This window comes from Culex pipiens, chromosome 1, assembly GCF_016801865.2.
Source record: "Culex pipiens pallens isolate TS chromosome 1, TS_CPP_V2, whole genome shotgun sequence".
NCBI classification, from domain to species: Eukaryota; Metazoa; Arthropoda; class Insecta; order Diptera; family Culicidae; genus Culex; species Culex pipiens.
This window is the reverse complement of record NC_068937.1, coordinates 50557015-50577666: the sequence shown is the minus strand read 5'-3', so window position 1 is coordinate 50577666 and position 20652 is coordinate 50557015. Positions and strand designations below refer to the sequence as shown.

General features: G+C 39.2%; 1 protein-coding gene across 5 annotated transcripts in view; it reads right to left on the bottom strand.

Moving 5' to 3' along the window:
* The window catches only part of LOC120412427 (protein scalloped), a 284128-nt gene that overhangs the window by 47263 nt on the left and 216213 nt on the right, over window positions 1–20652 (bottom strand). For 4 of the 5 annotated variants that reach the window (XM_039572897.2, XM_039572918.2, XM_052706851.1 and 1 more), the window contains 2 exons: window positions 13854–13996; window positions 13330–13468 (listed from right to left, as the gene is read on the bottom strand). In XM_039572897.2, coding sequence (XP_039428831.1) covers window positions 13330–13468; window positions 13854–13996 — 282 coding nt within the window. The remainder of the gene's footprint in view (window positions 1–13329; window positions 13469–13853; window positions 13997–20652) is intronic. The other variant, XM_052706834.1, reaches the window with a different exon arrangement.

Here is a 20652-nt window from a genome sequence, read left to right as displayed (position 1 = left end):
CTCCAGAGATGTCCTGTGATCTGTTTGCACAGCATTTCAAAAGTGTTTTTGCTGCAGGTTGCGCCACTGACGAAGAAGCTGCGGTTGCTGCAAACAACGTTCCCGAGAACCTTCTTGACCTTTCAACATTCGACGTGTCGGCTGATATGGTAAAGCAAGCGCTAGCAAAGCTAAAGTCGTCCTTCTCCCCAGGGCCAGATGGTATCCCTTCTGTGGTCTACCGCCGATGTGCTGATGCGTTGGTTGCTCCTCTTTTAGTCATTTTCAACAAGTCATTTTCCCAGCAAACGTTCCCGTCCACTTGGAAGCAGTCATTCATCGTGCCTGTGCACAAGAGTGGTGACAAAAGAAACGTCAGAAACTATCGAGGAGTGACGAACCTGTCCGCAGCATCCAAATTGTTCGAGATCATCGTCAGCAAAGTGATCCAGCGTCAAGCTATGCGCTACCTGTCTGATGATCAGCATGGTTTCATCCCGAAGCGTTCGGTGACCACGAATCTTTTGGAATTCACCTCAACATGCATCGGCCACTTGGAGAACAAAGCGCAAGTCGACGTGATATACACCGATCTCAAGGCCGCTTTTGACCGCATCGACCACAACGTCCTGCTTCGTAAGCTTTCTCGCCTAGGCCTGTCTGTACAACTGGTAAACTGGCTACGGTCTTACTTGGTGGGTCGTTCGCTTCGGGTTCGACTAGGGACGAGTGTTTCAGCTGTTTTTGTGAACAATTCGGGAGTACCGCAAGGAAGCAATTTGGGACCACTTCTATTTATCCTGTTTTTCAATGACGTGCTGTTTTTGCTAGGACCAGGTTGCGCCCTTGTGTACGCTGATGACCTGAAGCTATTCCTGCCGATCAAAGCAACAGATGATTGCTGTCGACTGCAAGCTCTTCTGGACATTTTCGTCTCCTGGTGTCGGCGCAACAAGCTCGTCGTAAACATTTCCAAGTGCTTGGTCATGTCATTCACACGTAGCAAACGGATGATCTCGTTTGACTACAGCATCGATGGAGTCGTCCTGCAAAAGGTTGACCAAGTTAGAGATCTTGGGGTTCTGATGGATCCTAAGCTGACATTTGACCTCCAACGAGTTTCGGTGATTGCCAAGGCCAATCGGCAGCTTGGATTCATCTCCAAAATTTCGAAGGACTTTCGAGACCCGTACTGTTGGAAATCCCTGTACTGTTCCCTCGTTCGGCCCATCCTTGAGTACGCTGCCATTGTGTGGTTGCCCTACCAGCTAACGTGGATTTTGCGAATCGAACGTGTGCAGAAGCGGTTCATCCGGAGAGCCCTGAGAAGCTTGCCCTGGAGGGATCCAGTTAATTTGCCTCCGTATCCAGCTCGATGTCGGCTGCTGAACATCCAACCCCTTCAGTCCAGGCGTACAACGCAGCAGGCAACTTTTGTTGCTAAGTTGTTGAATGGAGAAGTCGACTCTCCAAATCTGCTCTCTCTTATCAACTTCCGCACACCGCAAAGAACGCTTCGTGACTCAACGCTACTAGCCCGCAGATTCCACCGTACAGCCTATGGTTTCAACGAACCAGTTTCCAGCATGATCCGAGCCTTCACAGCAGTAGAAGATTTGATTGAATTTGGTGAATCGTCTGTCCGTTTTCGTGATAAAATCAACCGTACTCAAACTTTTATTCATTAAGACAAACATTGTCAGATGAATGTAAATAAACAATTAAACAATTAAACGAGGAGTTGGTCTTGAACTGTTCATTATCCGTACCGCTGTAAACAAAATCAATGCGGCACATATGCTTTGTGTCCAGTCATCTTCACCTCGAGCACTTAGTTGTGTTACACTCAATCATTAAATATGCCTTGAAGGGCTCACTGATCGATACCGCTGTAAACAAAAAAATTACTCGTGAGAGAACATTGAGTTTTGAGCTTTACTCAAGTACATGTTTTACAAACTAGGCTTAACAAAAATCTAAATCTTTGAAATTAATAAAAAGTACCGCTGTAAAGTGTATCAATCTGATCAAATAATTGTAAGGATATCTCCATCGTGAAAATATATGGAGTAGGTCTCCATCTCATATCTCATATCTCCATCGTGAAAATATATGAAGTAGGTCGTGAACTGTCTGTTAAGCACTTTTACCGTACCGCAGTAAACAAAAATAAATGCGGTATGATAACAATATGTTAGAATTGCTGTAAACAAGTTAATCATTTTTTTTAGCTTTTTCGATCTTGTTTATCTAGTACGTGCCGCTGAAAACTAAACTCATGTGGCACTTTGGGCCTTTAGGTCATTTCCACCGTCAGAGACCAAAGCAGGCGTCTAATTTGCTCCGATAAACTCTAAAAGAGCACTCTTTACCTAATTGGTCAACCAAATTCCGCCAACGACTCCCCACTCTCAACGACCAGGTCGTGCCACGTGTCAAAATCCCGTTCAACAACATTGGCATGCCACGAGACCGTTTTAACCTCTCTCTCTCTCTCTCTCTCTCTCTCTCCGGGGAGGACAACAAAGAGTTGATTCTTCTCCGCGCCATCCGAGATTCGCGGGGTTCTGGGCGCACGATTCGCGTGTGGCATGCGCTGACGGGCCCCGTTGAACGCACTGCCGGGGCAAGCAATTATCATCATCTGTTTACTGTTATCACGGGAGGTGTTTGTGTGTGTGGGAAAGAGGGACATCGGGGTGAAAGGAGCCTTTTAAAGTCGTACGAGGATGGTGAAGCGGACAGAGCTGTGAAAAGTTTACTTGAAACCTACGGGCAAAAGTTACAATGATTTCACATCCCTGTGCGCGCGCGAATGCAACAGGCCGTCCCACTCTTCGCGGCCATAATGGATCGTTAAGGTGAAGTGCAGGAAAAAATCATCGAAAAGTGCCATATTTATACACGACGCGCGCCTACGTGAGGGAAGCCCCACACGATGATAAGAGTGACGACGTCGGTTCTACTCAACGACGGTGATGATGATGAGGCTTGTTTATTAGCATAATTGATTTAATTAGGCAGAAAAGGGTGCCACATGAAGACCTTTTTGTACTCTGAAAAGGATACGATGATTAACGTCCCTTTAGGCGATTTTTCATTAGTTCAAAGTATTCAGCAAGCATATTAACCTAGTCCATAATTGTCAGCACTGATTCCTCATGAAAAAGCTCATTGCTTTTATCATTTTTTCAATTCAGCAAGAGTTAAAGTTATTCAGCAAGTGGTTAAACTTAGTTCAAAATTGTCAGCACTGGTTTCTCTCAATTTGACACATTACTATTCACATGTAAGCGCTGTGCTGACATTTATTTTCATGGACGTATTAAATCTCCAAGACTGACGTCACTTTCGACGATTTTTCTAAGATTCAGCAAAGAAAAACGCTAAAATTGTCAGCACCAATTCCTAATGATATAGATCATCGCTTTTCGTCATTTGTTTCAGATCAGCGCAAAACAGTCTATTCAGCAAGCCCTTTAACCTAGTTCAAAATTGTCAGCACTGGTTTCGCCCGATTCCACACATCACTCTTCACCTCTCGGCACTAGTGCTGACATTTATTTTCACGCGCCAGCGAAATGAATGTCATTGCCACTAAATCTCCAAGACCAAATCTGTGACGCCCAGTCCCGTTGTTGTAATCCACTCTGTTTCAAATCAGAGTCCCTGCCGGTCTCCAAAGTCGTTTCAAGGTACAAGCTTTTTATAATTGCGTCCCCAAATAGCGCGTCATGCCGCCGGCCCGAGAATGCCAGACGTTGAAAAATCCCAAAAATGTTTTGGTCCGTTTCGACTCCGGTACGCCGCGTGTGTCGTTTTGGTGTTGACAAAATTAGACTCGGTCGCGATTTATGCCTCAATTGGCGGCGGCGCGGCAGCCCCGGGTTGCATCCATTAATCTTGTCAGAGTGCTGTGCATATTCAGTTGCAACGCAACAAGGCAAACGAAACTAGAGCGAAAAAAACAGTTACGTTTATGCCTAAATTAGCAACTGATCCACAGCCCGGTGGCGAACGGTTGCGAATCCTGCTGGATGGACGTTTAATGGCCAGTCGGTTTGATCTATGGGGCAACCTTTCCCGTGGTAAACCCCAAATGGGTCGTAAAACTCGTGTCAAACTATCCGACGACGATTCTGCCGGGTTGAAACGATGGAGTGACTGCGCCCGACCGGCCTGATTGACGATTGCGAGCTCATAAAATCTTCTGAAAATTGCTTCTTAATGGGCTTGAATTGTGCGAGGGAGGAACGGAGGTCGCGTCATAAACGACGACGTTGAGTGCATTCAGATGCAGTTTTTCAAAGAGCTCAGCAGTGGCGGTTTCGTGGCTAAAAATTGTCAGTATGGAGTTTGGCAAGATGGACGAAGTTTCAAAAGTGTGATGATTGCAGTGCTGACAAAACATTTCAACTTGGAGGTGGTCAGCACTCATTTAGTAAAAAGTTGTCAGCACCAAGTCCAGAGGGAAAAACAAGGATCACCAAAAATTATATCCATAGTGCTGACAAAAATATCTTTAAACTATTCAGCGCGGGTTACACTAGAATTAAAAATTGTCAGCACGAAGTCTAAACAGCATAAGAGAACATCAAAAATTCGATAATGACATCGCTGACAAAAAATAAAAATAGGTAACCAGTTAAACAACATAGTATTTTTTAGTAATAAAACAATAACAAATATGTGATTGGTGAGTTTTAAAATGTTAAGCGCTAATAAAACTTAAGCGGATGTCAGTTATCAACAATAAGTCTAATACAAATAACGATAAAAAAGTATGACATCAAATAACAAGTATTCAGCACTCTTGATTACATGAACAAAATTTGTCAGCACTAAGTATGTAACGTAGCATTTAACTCAAGAAAAACTATGACGTTTGTGCTGACAAAAAAAAGTTACAAACTATTGAAAACAAATAAATATTTTGTAAGCAATACATATTCCTGAAACAAGGCATACCTTGAACCCCTTCCACCTAGTTGCTTACAATTAAATCCTGCAAAAACAGTCCTGCTGACAAAGTCTGCACGCATCCAATTATGCCCACCTGATTATCCCGAAAGGGGATAAAATTAATTAAAAACCCACCTTCCGGGGACACGGGAATTTCGATCCCACTCACACACACACACACGACACAATAGGACACGACACTCATTATTGAGGGTGCACACCGAAGAATTCACCTCTCGGTGATCCCGCTGACAATTTTCAATCACCGAACGGCACCCCCAGCGCTTCAGCCTGGGGGTCTTTAGATTGAAATGCCATTCCGTCTACTGCCTGCCGACGAATCCTTCGAAGGAGATGCCGTGTCTTCTGTCTGGATCTGCTCCGACACGAGCTGAAAATGATACGATAACAAGCAGGATCCGTTCGAGGGGCAGAGAGAGTGTGTGGAAAAACCCCGGAAAATGAAGAATCTAATGAATTTTGTTTTGATTTTCTGCTAAGAAATATTTCGCCTTGCGGCTAGGGGGTTTCTTTTATCCTTGCCGGTGCTTCGGTTGAGATGAGTTCTAAGATTTTCAACTTTTACGAACCCCTTTTCCTGACACGCATGCAAGTCCTTGAAGGAGCAGCGTTTGATCCAAACCACTCGAGAGGTAAAGTTTTGGAACCTTCTTGAGTGTTCCCAGCTCGGAAAATATTCCAAGAATGCGAGCTTCAAATGAAAATTGCCTTCGAGTTTGTTTTAAATTTTATTGCAATTTTTGAAAAAGATTTTCAAATTTAAAAATTAGAATTAAAAAAATCTCCAACTAATCAGGCTCGAACCTTTTTCCGACCAATTGCGTAATTCAGCAATTACTCACAGCTCGATTGAGCAATTCTGGAAAGCTCACACTATGGTTATTCATCGCACCTTTGCGCGCGGTGCAATATTGCACCGCACTCTGGTGAACACTTGAACTTGACTTTGCACAATTTGTATGCACCGATCAATCAAAACGCGATCGTAAAACTGGTGCGTTCTTCTGTGCCGGCAGCTCGTAAAACCAGTTGCGCAGCACTCGATTGAATGGAAGAAGTCACCTAACTCTGGAGCTTTTATATTGTGTTTGCCACTTCTTGGAAGACAAGTGGACAAATCGTAATAAAAACCCCCGCCAACTTTACGAGCCTCTTATGCCGCAACAAATTGGTCAATTTTCCCACACTTGAGTGTTTTCGAACGAAAGGAGCGACATTGTCGTATAAATGTGTGTTTGGTAGTAAAAGGTACAACGCAGGAAGCGATTGGTTTGCAATAGAACTGCGTGCTGACAAGTTTTTCGGGCGGTTTTGGGGTTAGATTTGTCAAAGCTGTTGAGAAAATATGTCAGCACATGTTACCGAGCAGTGCTGACAACCGTTTTATGGTAGTTGTTTGACAAAGTCGGGAGTTAGCTTTTCAATGATTGAAAAATACATTATTTCAGATGTAGACATTGATTGTAGTCAGCTTTGAATTTTTAGATTTTTAGATTCGCTTTACACACCTTAAATATGTTGCAAAATGAATTTAATAAATTTTTGTCAGCACTATGGATAAACATTACAAATTTTGTAAGCACAGAATTCAAAAGCATCCTAATAATCTTCCACCCATTCTCTCAGACTGCTGACAATTTTCGCCCTTAACGATTCCCGTAAGAAGCATTTCAAGTCGTGACTTCCTTCGGGTATATGCGACAAACCCGGCTCTTCTCTGCAACCAACTTCTTTTTGGAAAGATAACTAGATATTGTTTCATTATATTTATTTATTAAACTATATTTCATTCATTTCTATTTATAAAGTTTTTCAATACAAATATATGTCAGCTCTATATACAAACATTTAAAATTTTGTAAGCACATAATCCACCACTTTCCTAACAATCTTCCGCTCAATTCCCTCCCACTGCTGACAATTTTCGCACTATACGACTCCGGGTGGAAGCCCTTCAAGTGGTGACTTCCTTCCGGGATATGCTCGACAAACCCGGCTCTTCTCTGCCACCAACTCCCACTCGGGAAGATTACTATTTACCATTTCATTCTATTTATAAATCAATATTTTGTCAATTTTCATTTATAACATATTTCAACACATTTTTTTTGTCAGCACCATCAACAAACATTTTAAATTTTGTAAGCACATAATCCACCACTTTCCTAACAATCCTCCGCTCAATTCCCTCCCACTGCTGACAATTTTCACACTAAACGATTCCGGTCGGATGCCCTTCAAGTGGTGACTTCCTTCCGGGATATGCTCGACAAACCCGGCTCTTCTCTGCCACCAACTCCCACTCGGAAGGATTATTATTTGTAATTTTCACTCGATAAACTCTTTCCAGTGGTACTTTTTTTCTGTCCCTTTTTCCCAGGTCTAGGAGCAGCATCTGTCCGGGAAAACCGCTTACCACCACCCACCTCCTCCTCTCGGAACAATCAATTGGAGGGAGAAAAAATCCAACTCGGAAAAAAGGAGCTTGTAAGCGCTTTGGTAAAGTGAAACAAACATACCCTAAATCCCCTGCCATCGCGTCGGTTTCGTTTCGTTTGTTGGCGCTTCTTTTTTTTTGCTCCAACCCTCCAGCCAAGGACCAGCAGTTGCAAAAGTCAGCTGAACGCCACAGAGCGGATAAAAGAGGATATCGTCGATGTCGTTCGCGCCACCAGCGGGAGGTTCAAGCTCCACTCCATTATTATCGGCTGGAAGCGGTTTTTTTTGCTCGCTCCCTCAGTTTTCCAACTTTTTATTTGGCTTGTGTGGTTTTTCCGACCATTTTTCCACCGCGACGTAAGTACATGTGAGCCGTCGTGGTTGTAGAATGTTATTTTATTTTCCTTGCTCGCGCGCTCTTTTTTTCCACCCAGTTTTCTTTATTTTACACACTCACTTGACACATCGTCGGCTCTGTTGGCGAATTGACCTCTCTTTCCACCCTTTATTTGTGGCATAGATAAGGTGGATGTAGAACTTTTCGATTTTTTAATTATTTTTTTGTCAGCAATTATTTAATGTGCGTGCTGACAAATTTTGAAGGTTACTTTAGTGCCCTTAAAATTAAATTTAAAGAAAAAAGTTGTCAGCAATTCATTTAAAATATTGCTGACAATACTTGAAGCTATTGTAATAACAATATTTGTAGTTGCTCCAAAAAATACTGTATGTAGTTTGTTTACTAAATGTTGAACCTATGAAAATTGTCTGCACAGTTTGAGCTACTCCTTTAAACTATACATGAATCTTTGTATGGAGTGATTCAAGTTTAAACAATATTAATTGTTGTCAGCACATGTTGTAAATGCTACAAAAATTGTAAGTACTCATAACAGCCTTCTGTAATCATGTTTTTTCGATTTTTTTTCAATCAGCTGATAAATTATTTGTCAGCACAGACATTTATAAACAAACATCTTGTCAGCGCTGCCACGATCCTATTTTAGACAATTCAACAATCTATTTTTGAAAACTGCTGACAATTTTTGTCACACAAAATCAACCATAATGCTTCACCGAATTTCCAAGTCCCCTTATCTGTGACCAGCGAGCCCCCGCTCCCGTCGGAAGTGGTTCGCTGGCTTGGCGAGTAATAATTTTTATCGGTTGACATATTTTATATCCTTTTACAAACACCCCGCCCGACCAGGGCGCCGCCGCCGTCCAGCAGCGCAGCGTTTTCCCTTCAAGTGGCACGCGAAGAGCCCCTCTCGCAAGAAGCTGAAAAGACGAGCAGCGAGGGTGGTTCAACTTTTGCACACATAAATTATCACCCCCAACCCCACCCCGGTGTCGAAGAAAACAGCTGACAGCTTCGATGGAAGGGGAGAAGAAGGTGGAAAACTCTGTGAATTTTCCGCACCAGTAGAGGGAAAATTTTGTCAGCACCGAGTTTGGCTGGTCGGGACAGGCTTAAGGGATCGCCGGATGGTAGGGCTTACAAAATTTGAGCAAGTGTTGCCGGGTTCAGGAGGTTGAGTACTTAGTGAGTCGATGAAAGTCATGTTCAGGGCGACGTTTACGATGAGAAATGGGTTTCGAAATTTGTCAGCACATACTTTTAGGGGTGGATTGAACGGCATAGAAATTGAAAATACTGATGCTTACAAAAGATGTTTAGAGAATTTGGTTTGCTGAATAATTTCAAAGTGAAAATTCTAAGCTTTTTCACAAACACCTGTTCTCTAATCCAATCAGCTAAACCAACAGCTTCTACAAGTCAATAAAGCCCGCCCTCTGCTGCCACCTAGCGGTCGAGGATGACACGGACCATAAAATCTGCCTCCACTACACGTGGTTCTACTAGAAAAGGTAGAATGTAGGGGGCGCAATAAAACGTTTCGGTCCGACACTTCCTGGATGTTGCTCGCGAAAAGTTGGGGCTTTTAAGCCAGCCACCTAATAGACGCGGAGGTCGATCCATATCTAGGTTTGTGAGCTCGTTGAAAACAAGCATTTTCAATTTGCGCGCACTTCGGAACAATTTTGTAGAGATGAGAGAGCCACTACCGGGAAAAAATAGTTTTAATTTAAAATAGATTTCTAGATTATGTAAAAAAATACAGAAACGCTTTTTGTTGCGAAATGACAAAAGTTTTCAATAAAGATCATCAAAAAATGGCAACTTACTAGAAAAGTGTTGCCAGATAGTGTCTACCACTGTCAACTTCACCTTATCTTTTCGTCATCCTCTGATAACTTCAAACTCTTCCACCAACCCCCTATCGCTACGCTATAGATTAATCCACTTTCCGTTATCGATTACCCGATCGGGGCATACTAACAATGCACTTGTGACAAGTGTGTGCCTGACTTAGTTACCCCAGCAACCGTCCGGCAAGTCTCCGTGTCGTGCCATGAATAATGAACACTGAGCTGAATCAGATATAATGCAGGCAGGCAGCGTGTTGTTTTGATTTTCCCACTAGACCGGTTCTTCGACTCTCCCTCAACTCGCTGAAGTAAGCCACTGGGACCAAAAGTAGCCAACTCAGCCAGCGGCGACGGTTCTGGGCCCGGGAACTGGACAAACCAGTTTGACGGAGTTGACGCAAAGAGAGTGTGTTTCTTTTCACGAAGGCGACGTTAGACATCTGCAGTTTCGCGTGAGTTGAGGCGTTCTGGACCATGGTTGTCAGCGTTGGAAGCTGAGTTTTGGATATTTGTTAACCAAATTAACGGGTTTAATGAGTGGTTGGTCGATTTCCGGAAACTTTCGGTTTGAGTCATACACAAAATTGGTTTGAAAAAGTTGTCAGCACATGATGCTGAATTGATTTACCCCTTTTAAAATGATATTTGCGAAATTGGAGTTCAAAAAAATATGCAAAAATTTATCAGCATGGTTTGCTGACAACATTTCAACCTTCCTGAAAGTTTCAATTAATTAAATATTGCAAGTGTTGAGAGTTTGCTAGTAATGTGATTGCAATTCGATTGTTAGCACTAATTTTTGACAAAATTGTTAACTAAAATTATAAAATTGTTAAACTAGAAGAACATATTAAATCAAAAAACTTGTCAGCAAGTGTTGCTGAATAGATTCGTGAACACCAAATTGAAGTTTAGTACAAGCAACGCTGAAATCAATCAAAAAAAATTGTAAGCACCGCTTGCTGACAAGTTTTAAGTCGTTTATTGTTTTCAGGAATGATTTTTTAAAAGAAAATTCACTCCACTGTTCCACTGTTCTCCATCAGAGGTAACTTTAAAAGAGACTAATTGGCAAATTCATTAAATTTTCGTCAAATTTACACTGACAGAATTAAAAACGAGATAATCGTCGGTACCGAGGGCTCATTTTCACCCGGCAGCAATCATTTATGTGTTTAAAAATTGCTATCGCCCCTCATCGCCATCAGCGATAAGCGCCCTTGCGCTTCAAAACAAACAAGAACCGACGGCAGGATTGCCAACTACAAGCAATTATGTTCGCTCTTGTCCATTTCTGCGCTTTTATGCATGCATGGGCTACAATTTAACAATCAAAAACAATTTCTTCTTCTCTCTCTATCTTTCTCTGGTGGAACCATTTCATCTGACCGAGGGGCGTTCAGGGGTAGGAGCGCAGAAGGGCGCGCATAAGTAGGGGCTAACTTTGCAGCGGACCGCGCCGAGTAATTACATCCAATAAAATTGCAACCATTTCGAATGAAGCTGGGCGAGAGGGGTCCCCCTATGGAAGGAACGGAGGGGTAGAAGTTGGCCGAACAAACACAACAGCATAGCACAGACGCAGGCGAGCATTAAGATTCATTAATTTTCAAATGATTTACGACGATCCCCTCGCAGGCCCTGTTCAAGTACCCCTCGGCAGGCCCCGTCCCCCCTCGCCCACCCTACTTTATCGACCGAAAGAAAGTCGCGACGTCTCGCGCGCGAAACTGCATCATCTCCACGCGTTACGCTCCGTTGGAGTGCCCCTCGAAACTCCGCGTTGAAGCGCCCCTCGCGCGACATCCCGCGCAGGAGGAAGTTGGAATGTTGCAAAAGAGTAAATTAATTTTAATTTCAGCTTAATGTAACTCTGGCGAACGCGCGCGACGTCCTCTTCCCTTAATTTCTTTTATTTCGCTTGCTGCAAGACGGTTTTCGCAGCTCGGCGAATTGCGCGAGTGATAATCGGGAAAGCTATTCGTTTGATGGTGGCGACCTAGTCAAAAGTTGTCCAATTTTGGGGGGAGCAAGATTCTCATTTTTCGGAAAATTGAGCTTCATTTTGGAAACTTTTTCGAATTAAAGCGAGCAGAGTTTAGAGTGCTTTGAAGTGTGGCAGCACAAATTCGCTGCTGAAAAAGTTTAATTTGAAGAAATGTCATGCCATTTTGAGAACTTTCAATTGAAGCGATGATCAAAACCATATTCAGCACAAGCTGCTGACGAAATGTTCCAGCTTAATCTTGCATTGAAATGATTCTCTCACATTAGAAGAAAGAAAAAAGTTGCCAGCATTGCGTGCTGACAACTTTTTCAGTTTGGTTTTTGCAATTTAAGGACGTTAAAATAAACTACCCATCTTTTTCATATTCAGCACAAGTTGCTGACAACTTTTTAACAACATTTCTTTAAAAATACATATTTGCAAATACAAACAGCACTAAACAACTTGTCAGCAACGAGTGCTTACAACTTTTTGCAAATATATCATACCTACCGAGTTCAAAGCATCAACCTTACACCCCCAGATCAATTCAGCACAACCTGCTGATATGTTTCCCCCCTGAGATTTCCTCCAGCGACCTGCAGGAATGGTCAATAAAATGCTCTCGCGTGTAATCTGTGACCAGACGCGACCGTCCGAGAAGACGTGCAAAAATTTCAATCGCTTATCTGCGCGCTCTGCGCCAGAGCACGTGATTAGTCGTACACTTTGGTGGCCAGAACGAGCCGCGGTACAAGTTATTGGAAACAAGTGTATTTACAAAACCTAGAGGCATGGGGTCTAAGCGAAACACATTACATCAACGATGGGCGGGGGGCTTTGTTTGGGCCAAACATGCTCGTTTGTTGACGAAAAACACGGTGTTAGAACATGCGACGCGTGCGACATCTAGCGCCAAGGTCGGTACTTTTTTTGCTGTTTTTAGATTAGGCTTGTACGCACATTTGCGACTCTCACCCAAGGAGATTCCGCGGTGGTGGCGAAGCCATAGATGCCAACAGGTAAAGCAGCAGCAGCGTCGTAGCGCGACTGCTTTTGTTATGATGTCAGCGAGTTGTAAACAAACGTGCTCCGCAGCCGTGCCATGTGCGCCGGACAACGGTTGGGTCCGCTACAATGTAAATATGGCTCAGCTGCGGTGTAACAAAGTTGCACGGATTGAATCTCATGAAGCGAGCTTAAACTGGCAGATTCCGGTTTTGTTTAATGGAAAATTAGTTTTGATCCAGCTATTCTGGACATAAATGAGTTGATTTCGACAGAAATTTAGTTTTTGTAAATTTAAAACGTTATATAAACTAGTCGGCAAAGGATGCTGACAAGCTTATTTGATAGATTTCTACCTAGAGACATTGTTTTTACAATCTACCATTCAGAAATCAATTCAGCACCGACTGCTGACAAGTTTCTTGTATCAATTTTGTAACCGAAAAGGCACAAGAATGATTTAGTCCAACGAAATTTCGTCAGCAAATGTTGCTGACAAAAAATAGCCATTGATTTTCGATGAAAGACATTATTGCTTCACAGTATTGTTCAAAAATGTATTCAGCAACACTTGCTGACAACTTTTTTATTTCAATTTCGGTATAAGATAATATTGCGGTTGTTTTTCGGGAATTATATATTGTCAGCAACATGTGCTGACAAGTTTTTCTGTCTCAATTATGCTATCGTTCTCTCAATAAAACATCCAATCCACTTACCATACATTTTCCCCTCCTCGGAGAGGATAATTTTTCGCCTGCCGCAAGGTGGGTAGATGGCGAGCGCCTCCTGGAAGCTCTGCTCGATGTCCGGACTCCAAACACCTTCGGCATCGGCCGACGAGAGGTCCTGGTCGTCCTAACCGGAGCGGGCACAGGGGTGGGGGGTTTGCCAGTTTCGAGAATTTCGGAGGGAAAGGATCATCGGGAAAGGGCAGAGAAGAGAAAGAAAAGATATATTTGAGCGCTTCGAGCAGCTTTTCGAGAGGCGAAAAGAACAAACAAAAAATGGTTTAATGGTTAGAAACAAGACAATTTTTAGATACTTTAACCGTAATTTGGAACAGTTACAAACACACGCTCAGGAGTACAGAGAGAGTTACAACGGAGGTCACTTACGTCCTAGAAGAGAGAAGGAAAAAATAACAAAATCAAATTTGTGAACAACTTTGTAAGAAACAATATTTATAGTTTTTTAGCATTTCAAAACATCAAACAACAGAAACAAAAAAAAACAAACTTACATCGCTCATGTCCCCGACGTCCAGGTGTTTGTTGCCATCGACACCGGACCCATTCGTGTCGTCCGGGACCAACGAACCAGCCGTTGGTCCTGGACCCATCGGTGTCCACCTTGTCGTAATGGTGCCGGCTCCCAGTCCACTATCTGCAAAGGAGATAAAAAAATAGAATGTTAGATATCATGAATTTTTAGTTTTCATTGATATAAGGAGTCTATCTCTGGAAAAATCTATTCAGCACAATGTGCTGACAAGTTTAATTTGAAGTTTTTGTAGGATATGTCACATACTTGCTCGACAAACGACAAAAAACTTGTCAGCAAAGGTTGCTGACAATGCTGATCTTCTGATTTCTACTCAAAAATCTTTGTTCTACCGTGTGCTGCGCTTAAACCAATTCAGCGCCAACTGCTGACAAGTTTTTTTTTTCAAATCATCAAACTATGTGTCTAAAATGTATCTCAAGCGACTTCCCTCAGAACCCGTACAAGGAAGTCCTCATAATTGGCGAATAAACAAGTTTTAGCTCAAAGTGTCCGAAAAGGTGCGTGGGAGGTGCACGTTTGATTTGCTTGCTTCTTTGAGCTATGGTTCAAGTTTCAGAGAGGGTATCCATGAGCTGACGAGACGAACCCCTAAATGGGGTAATAAATCTAAATTTGTCAGGCGGCGGCGGTCTCGGAGCAGGCTTCTTTATTACTCCGCTAATGTTCCGGGAGGTGAACGGGGCTAATTCGAGTGTTAGAGAGGGGTGTGTGTGTAAAACGATAAAATTGTTTGTTTGATTGAGAGTATTTAGAAAAACGTTACTTAATCCACCCTTAGGTGGTTGGCGCCTTCCTCACATTTAAAGGGTACTATCCAAAATAGACACAAAACAGTCCAATTCGTGCTCGTTGAAAAGATTTTTTAATTACCTATCCAAAGATAGGTCGCATAAATGTTATGAGATAAGATGAGATGATCATGCGATCCGGTCTCCAAAAAGTGCGTAAATAACACTTAAGTGCTTATAACTTTTGATAGGGTTGTCAAATCTTCAATGTCTTGGACGCGTTTGAAAGGTCTTTTGATTACCTATCCAACGAAAGGTTGCATGAGAGATCCGGACAACGTTTTCATCAAAATATCTGAGATCCGACCTCCAAAAAGTGCATAAAAAACACTTAAGTGCTTATAACTTTTGATAGGGTTGTCAGATCTTCAATGTCTTGGACGCGTTTGAAAGGTCTTTTAAATACCTTTCTGAAAATGTATAATATGCCAGGTTTTCTTACAAAAACCACCCTTTTTACAATCTTCCGGACTTTGGTCAAAATCGTTTTTTTAGCATAACTTTTGAAGTACTTTACTAAACTTCATAATTTTCAATAGGGACTTATGGGACCCCAAGACAAATCGAATGAGACCAAAACGGTCCAAATCGGTTAAGCCAGTGCTGAGATAATCGAGTGCATATTTTTTGGTGCACAGACCCACATCCCTACACACACACCCACACACAGACATTTGCTCAGAATTTGATTCTGAGTCGATATGTATTCATGAAGGTGGGTCTATAAGGTCAAATTAAGAATTTCGTTTTTCGAGTGATTTTATAGCCTTTCCTCAATAAGGTGAGGAAGGCAAAAAGGCTATTTCTTATAGATTAGGACATCTTCTGTAAATGTTCTAAATTTGTTTTAAAAATTAGAGCTGAAAAGTTTGAAAAACAATCACAAATATAGAATTTAGAACTAGAACTAACACAGACGTAGCTAGTCCAACGATGGAAAGTCTTTGAGTTAGATTACGCCCCAAGCTATTTTCTTGTATATATTTAAAATTGCAGTACATTCGCAGAGAATTCAAAAATGTATTTGAAAAATTAGGAGGCCAGCCCTACTGCGTTGTTTTTATCGCAGAGAGAATACTGAGAACAAATCACATTTCTGAAAATTTACAGAGGAGGAAGGAAAATCTACAGGAGAGGAATGTTGGAACAAATTACATAATCATTTTGCCAAAAAAATACATATTCTTCAAGTTTTAATTTTTAGCATTTTCTTAAATTTATATAATATAAAATTTTGTTGAAATAGTGCATAACTTTGCTTTCTCTTTGGGAAAAAATAAAACTTTACAATCCACACAAAATGTTTGGTAAAATGACAACAGTTGATATAATAAAATGAACAATTTTTCTTATTGATTCGATTTCACATGTCACAAAACGCAAAAACAAAAAAAATTATCCCGAGGCAAAAATGATCATGTTTAGAGTTTAAGAATAGAAATGTACAGTTTTTTCTCAATGCTAAGTTTGATTTTTAATATATTTTCAGCACTTAAAATACGGAGTGATGTAGCCTTAAGCCTTATTATTTTTTTTAAATATATTTTGACCTGTAACAAGTTACTTAGAGAAGATTATTTTGCTCATTACGTTTTTTAACACTTTTAAGCAAACATGTGACCTACCAATAAAGCCAAACAAATACATTGCAACTGTTTTGTTCTTTGAATAATCTACAAAAAAAAAAACCTTTTTTTGGAAGCGGCACCCAAAATTTCAACAGAGTTCTTTTTAGATTGAAAACTTAATCTCAAATTTTATAAGGCCGCTGCAAATATTAAAAAAAGTTTTTGTCCCTCGGCCCTGGCCGAGGTCAAGGGGGGGGGCAAAAAAATAAAAAAATATAAAAATTAAAATAACAAGCCATAGTCTTCACATTTAAATGAAAAAAGTGTTTTAAAATGCATTTTACACTAGTTCAGTTGTTTTGCAATCATTAGTTTTCAAAAAAATCTAAGATCTGACAAAAACAAAAATTGTATCGAAAAAAAAAGGTTTTGCATCGAAAATTTTCAAAAAATCTTAAGATTTTTTAATAAACCCAAACATGCTAAAAATGATTTTAAACGCAGAAGAATGTATTTTAATTTGATTTCAGCTGGTTGCACTTGAATTTTCATTGAAATTTTGAAGTTTATTGTAAAAATATTTTTTTTGCCCCCTGATTTTTCGGGCCAATTTTGAAGGGGGGGGTGACAAAAACTTTTAAAAATATTTGTACCAGCCTAATTGGTATTGAAAAATTAAAAAAAAAACCGTTTTAAAATCTAGGGTGGCCACTCAATTCCCATTTTAGTATTTCTCAGTTGTTCAATATTCTAGAATATCAAATAATAAAAATTTCTCACCCAAACAAATATTGCAAAAACTGATTGTGAAAAATTAACATCTGCCACCGAACAAATGTTTTTAATAATTAAAAACACAAACTGATGACAATTTTAGTAAAAATAGAAAAAAAAAATCATAAAAAATCCTTGGGGCATGGAAGCACTCGTAAGTTCGACAAAAGAAGAAACAAAATTAAAAAATATCCCTAAAATGATAAGATTATACGATTCATTGAGATTCTGTTTTTTTGGTTTAAATAGGAAAAGAAAATAAGAATAGCAAAGTGTTAAAAATATTGTAAATGCAATCATTAATTTATTTTTCATAAAACACCTGAGAACAGAAAGCGTTTTGTATTTGATATTAATTTGAAAATCCATATTTATTTATTCATTTGTCAGTATTAAAATTTACCCAATTTAAATTTCAATGAAAAATCCCTATAATATGAAATTTCACCCTAATTTGCAATATTCTGAAGAGATTGATGAAAAACGCCTGGATTCTTTTTTTCTATAATTTTGACAAATCAATATAATATTTTTAAAAAGCATAGATTTTTTTTCCAATTTTCAGCTATTTTTAATGAAATAAACAATTTTGTTTAATTAGATGCTGTTCCCCTTTTTCCAATCATTTGATTCAAAATTAAAATCGGCAAAACCATGATAGAGTGAAAGGAACCATAATTTTATTGTTGAGTGCTTAAAACGGTGAAATGTTATTGAATTGAAAAAAATATCACAACATTATTCAAATGATAGAAAATACTTTTCAAACGAGTTTGCTTGGGATTTCACGCTTTACCAAACTTTTTGATAAAAAATATCAAATCCCTTAATCCCCCTCAAATCAATATTGAAATAGTAACGCCCAAAAATTATGAACTCATGGAAATAAAATGTTAATCAATTATTTTGTTTTTATTTACAATCTGTGATCTTTGCACATTTTGTGATGTAACATGTAAAAAATTTAAAGTTTGACAGAAACCTAGTACTACGTTTTGTTCAGAAACTCATGCCGAACATTTTGCCACAAAAAGCTCATGAAAAGATGATTTCCATAAAAAGTTATGTAACAAATACTACTTCAATCAAAAAAGGTGCAAAAAAAGATTGTACACCATTCGAAGAATTAACATAAATAAAGTTATTTGTTGACAAATCACCATAAATCCAGTCTCCCAACACCAAATAGGCATCCTTGATTGATTAAAAAAATAATTTGGATTGAATATAAAGTTTACAAACTACTTAGTATAAAAGTTTATATAATTCTGGAAATTCTATACACAACTCATCTAAAGGTAAAAACGTTGTTATGGACGGTTTCCACGCGAAATCGACCATAAAAATACGATTTTGAACCGGACCATTTCCGATCTTAATAAAACTTGCTGGATCGTTTGTCCTACTCAAATCAACAACTCCTGTGCACTTAGTTTAGTAATTCACAATGGCATTTAACTTTTAGGAATTCTTTTAGTTTTAAATTATTGGTAATTACTTTTAAATTGAAAAAATCATATGTTTCGAAGCAGATGTTCAAAAAATCGATCGAAAGTGTGTTTTAACGAAAATCGTGCGCTCTTTTCAATGAAAATATTTCCAAAAGCCGAAACTTTCATTTTCGATCAAAAAACAGCCAAAAATCGAATTTTCTTCGAAAATCAGGCTGAATACACCCTTAGATTCAAATTTTGCCATTACCATTCGAAAGAGCGGACAATTTCCTACATTTCTTCCATAGATACCAAGTTGGAGCGAAAGCGTTTTCGAGTGGTTTGTAAATAAAAACCTTTTTTCGTTTTTTTTTATTTTTTTTCTAAAAAACTAAATTACATGTGTTATGGCAAATTTTGTAACAGATCCCATTTTTAGACTTAAAATAAAGTTCTGCTTCCGTGTTTTTGAGTTTTTCCTTGACGTACCAGTTTCAAATACATATAAAAGGAACGAAATAATTACTAAAGATAACCAAAAAAGGTGCACTTAAGGTAAAATTTCCTGAACCACTTTTATTATGGAAAAATGTTTATCTCACTCGTCAGTGTTGTTAATACCTGCAAAATATTTTTTTTTCCTATTTTATTTTCCAAATTCATCTGGAAACATCATTTATTCGTGTTTATCAAAACTATTTGCGTAGATTTGAAGCGAATTATATCAAGAATAAATTTGCAGAATAAACATGCTATTTCATCAAATCTCTGAAAAGTTACAACAATTTTTGTATAGAAAAGCTGTAAATTGTAAAAATCTGTGATATTTATTCCCTTTTCGTCCTACTATTTCTTAAATTATTCTCAGGATAACAAATAAAAAATCCTGTGTTGGATTTTAAATTTATTTTAATTGTAGGAAAAAAAAACACGTTGACAAATTATTTAACATCTTACAAAATTCTGCTAAGTGACTTCCAATTTTCCAGGCAAACGGCATGGCCAAACTCTAAGGTGCTCGTGCCTGGCACGTCAGGGTGTGCTTTAAAATGACAATTATGACGATTTTGCAAAAAAAAACACATATTTCCAAAAACAACTTGACATAGTTTAAACCAACTTAAGTTATCCGGTTTGTACATGGAAAGTGACTAATTTGGCTTTCAAGGAAAAATACGCATGAGTTCAGTCTAAACGGCGTTTGACAATGATTATTAAAAAAATACTCTAAATTGTCATCTTTGAACCGCCCTGACGCGACAGGAATCACCCTAAGAGCCAAAAAAATAGGAAAAAAAAATTTTGCAGGTATTAACAACACTGACGAGTGAGATAAACATTTTTCCATAATAAAAGAGGTTCAGGAAATGTTACCTTAAGTGCACCTTTTTGGTTATCTTTAGTAATTATTTCGTTCCTTTTATATGTATTTGAAACTGGTACGTCAAGGAAAAACTCAAAAACACGGAAGCAGAACTTTATTTTAAGTTTAAAAATGGGATCTGTTACAAAATTTGCCATAACACATGTAATTTAGTTTTTTGGAAAAAAATAAAAAAAAAAACGAAAAAAGGTTTTTATTTACAAACCACTCGAAAACGCTTTCGCTCCAACTTGGTGTCTATGGAAGAAATGTAGGAAATTGTCCGCTCTTTCGAATGGTAATGGCAAAATTTGAATCTAAGGGTGTATTCAGCCTGATTTTCGAAGAAAATTCGATTTTTGGCTGTTTTTTGATCGAAAATGAAAGTTTCGGCTTTTGGAAATATTTTCATTGAAAAGAGCACACGATTTTCGTTAAAACACACTTTCGATTGATTTTTTGAACATCTGCTTCGAAAGATATGATTTTTTCAATTTAAAAGTAATTACCAATAATTTAAAACTAAAAGAATTCCTAAAAGTCAAATGCCATTGTGAATTACTAAACTGAGTGCACAGGAGTTGTTGATTTGAGTAGGACAAACGATCCAGCAAGTTTTATTAAGATCGGAGATGGTCCGGATTTTGAGTGGTCGATTTCGCGTGGAAACCGTCATGGTTTTGTTTGAGCAACCTGCCAAAAATGTATGGAATTTAGTATTTTTTGTTCTCGTAGATCAAACTTACTATTTGCCCAGGTATTTAAAAAACGTGGGTTTTATAGAAAAGCCATATGTTTGAGTATCAAAAGTTTGGAAATTTTATGCTCT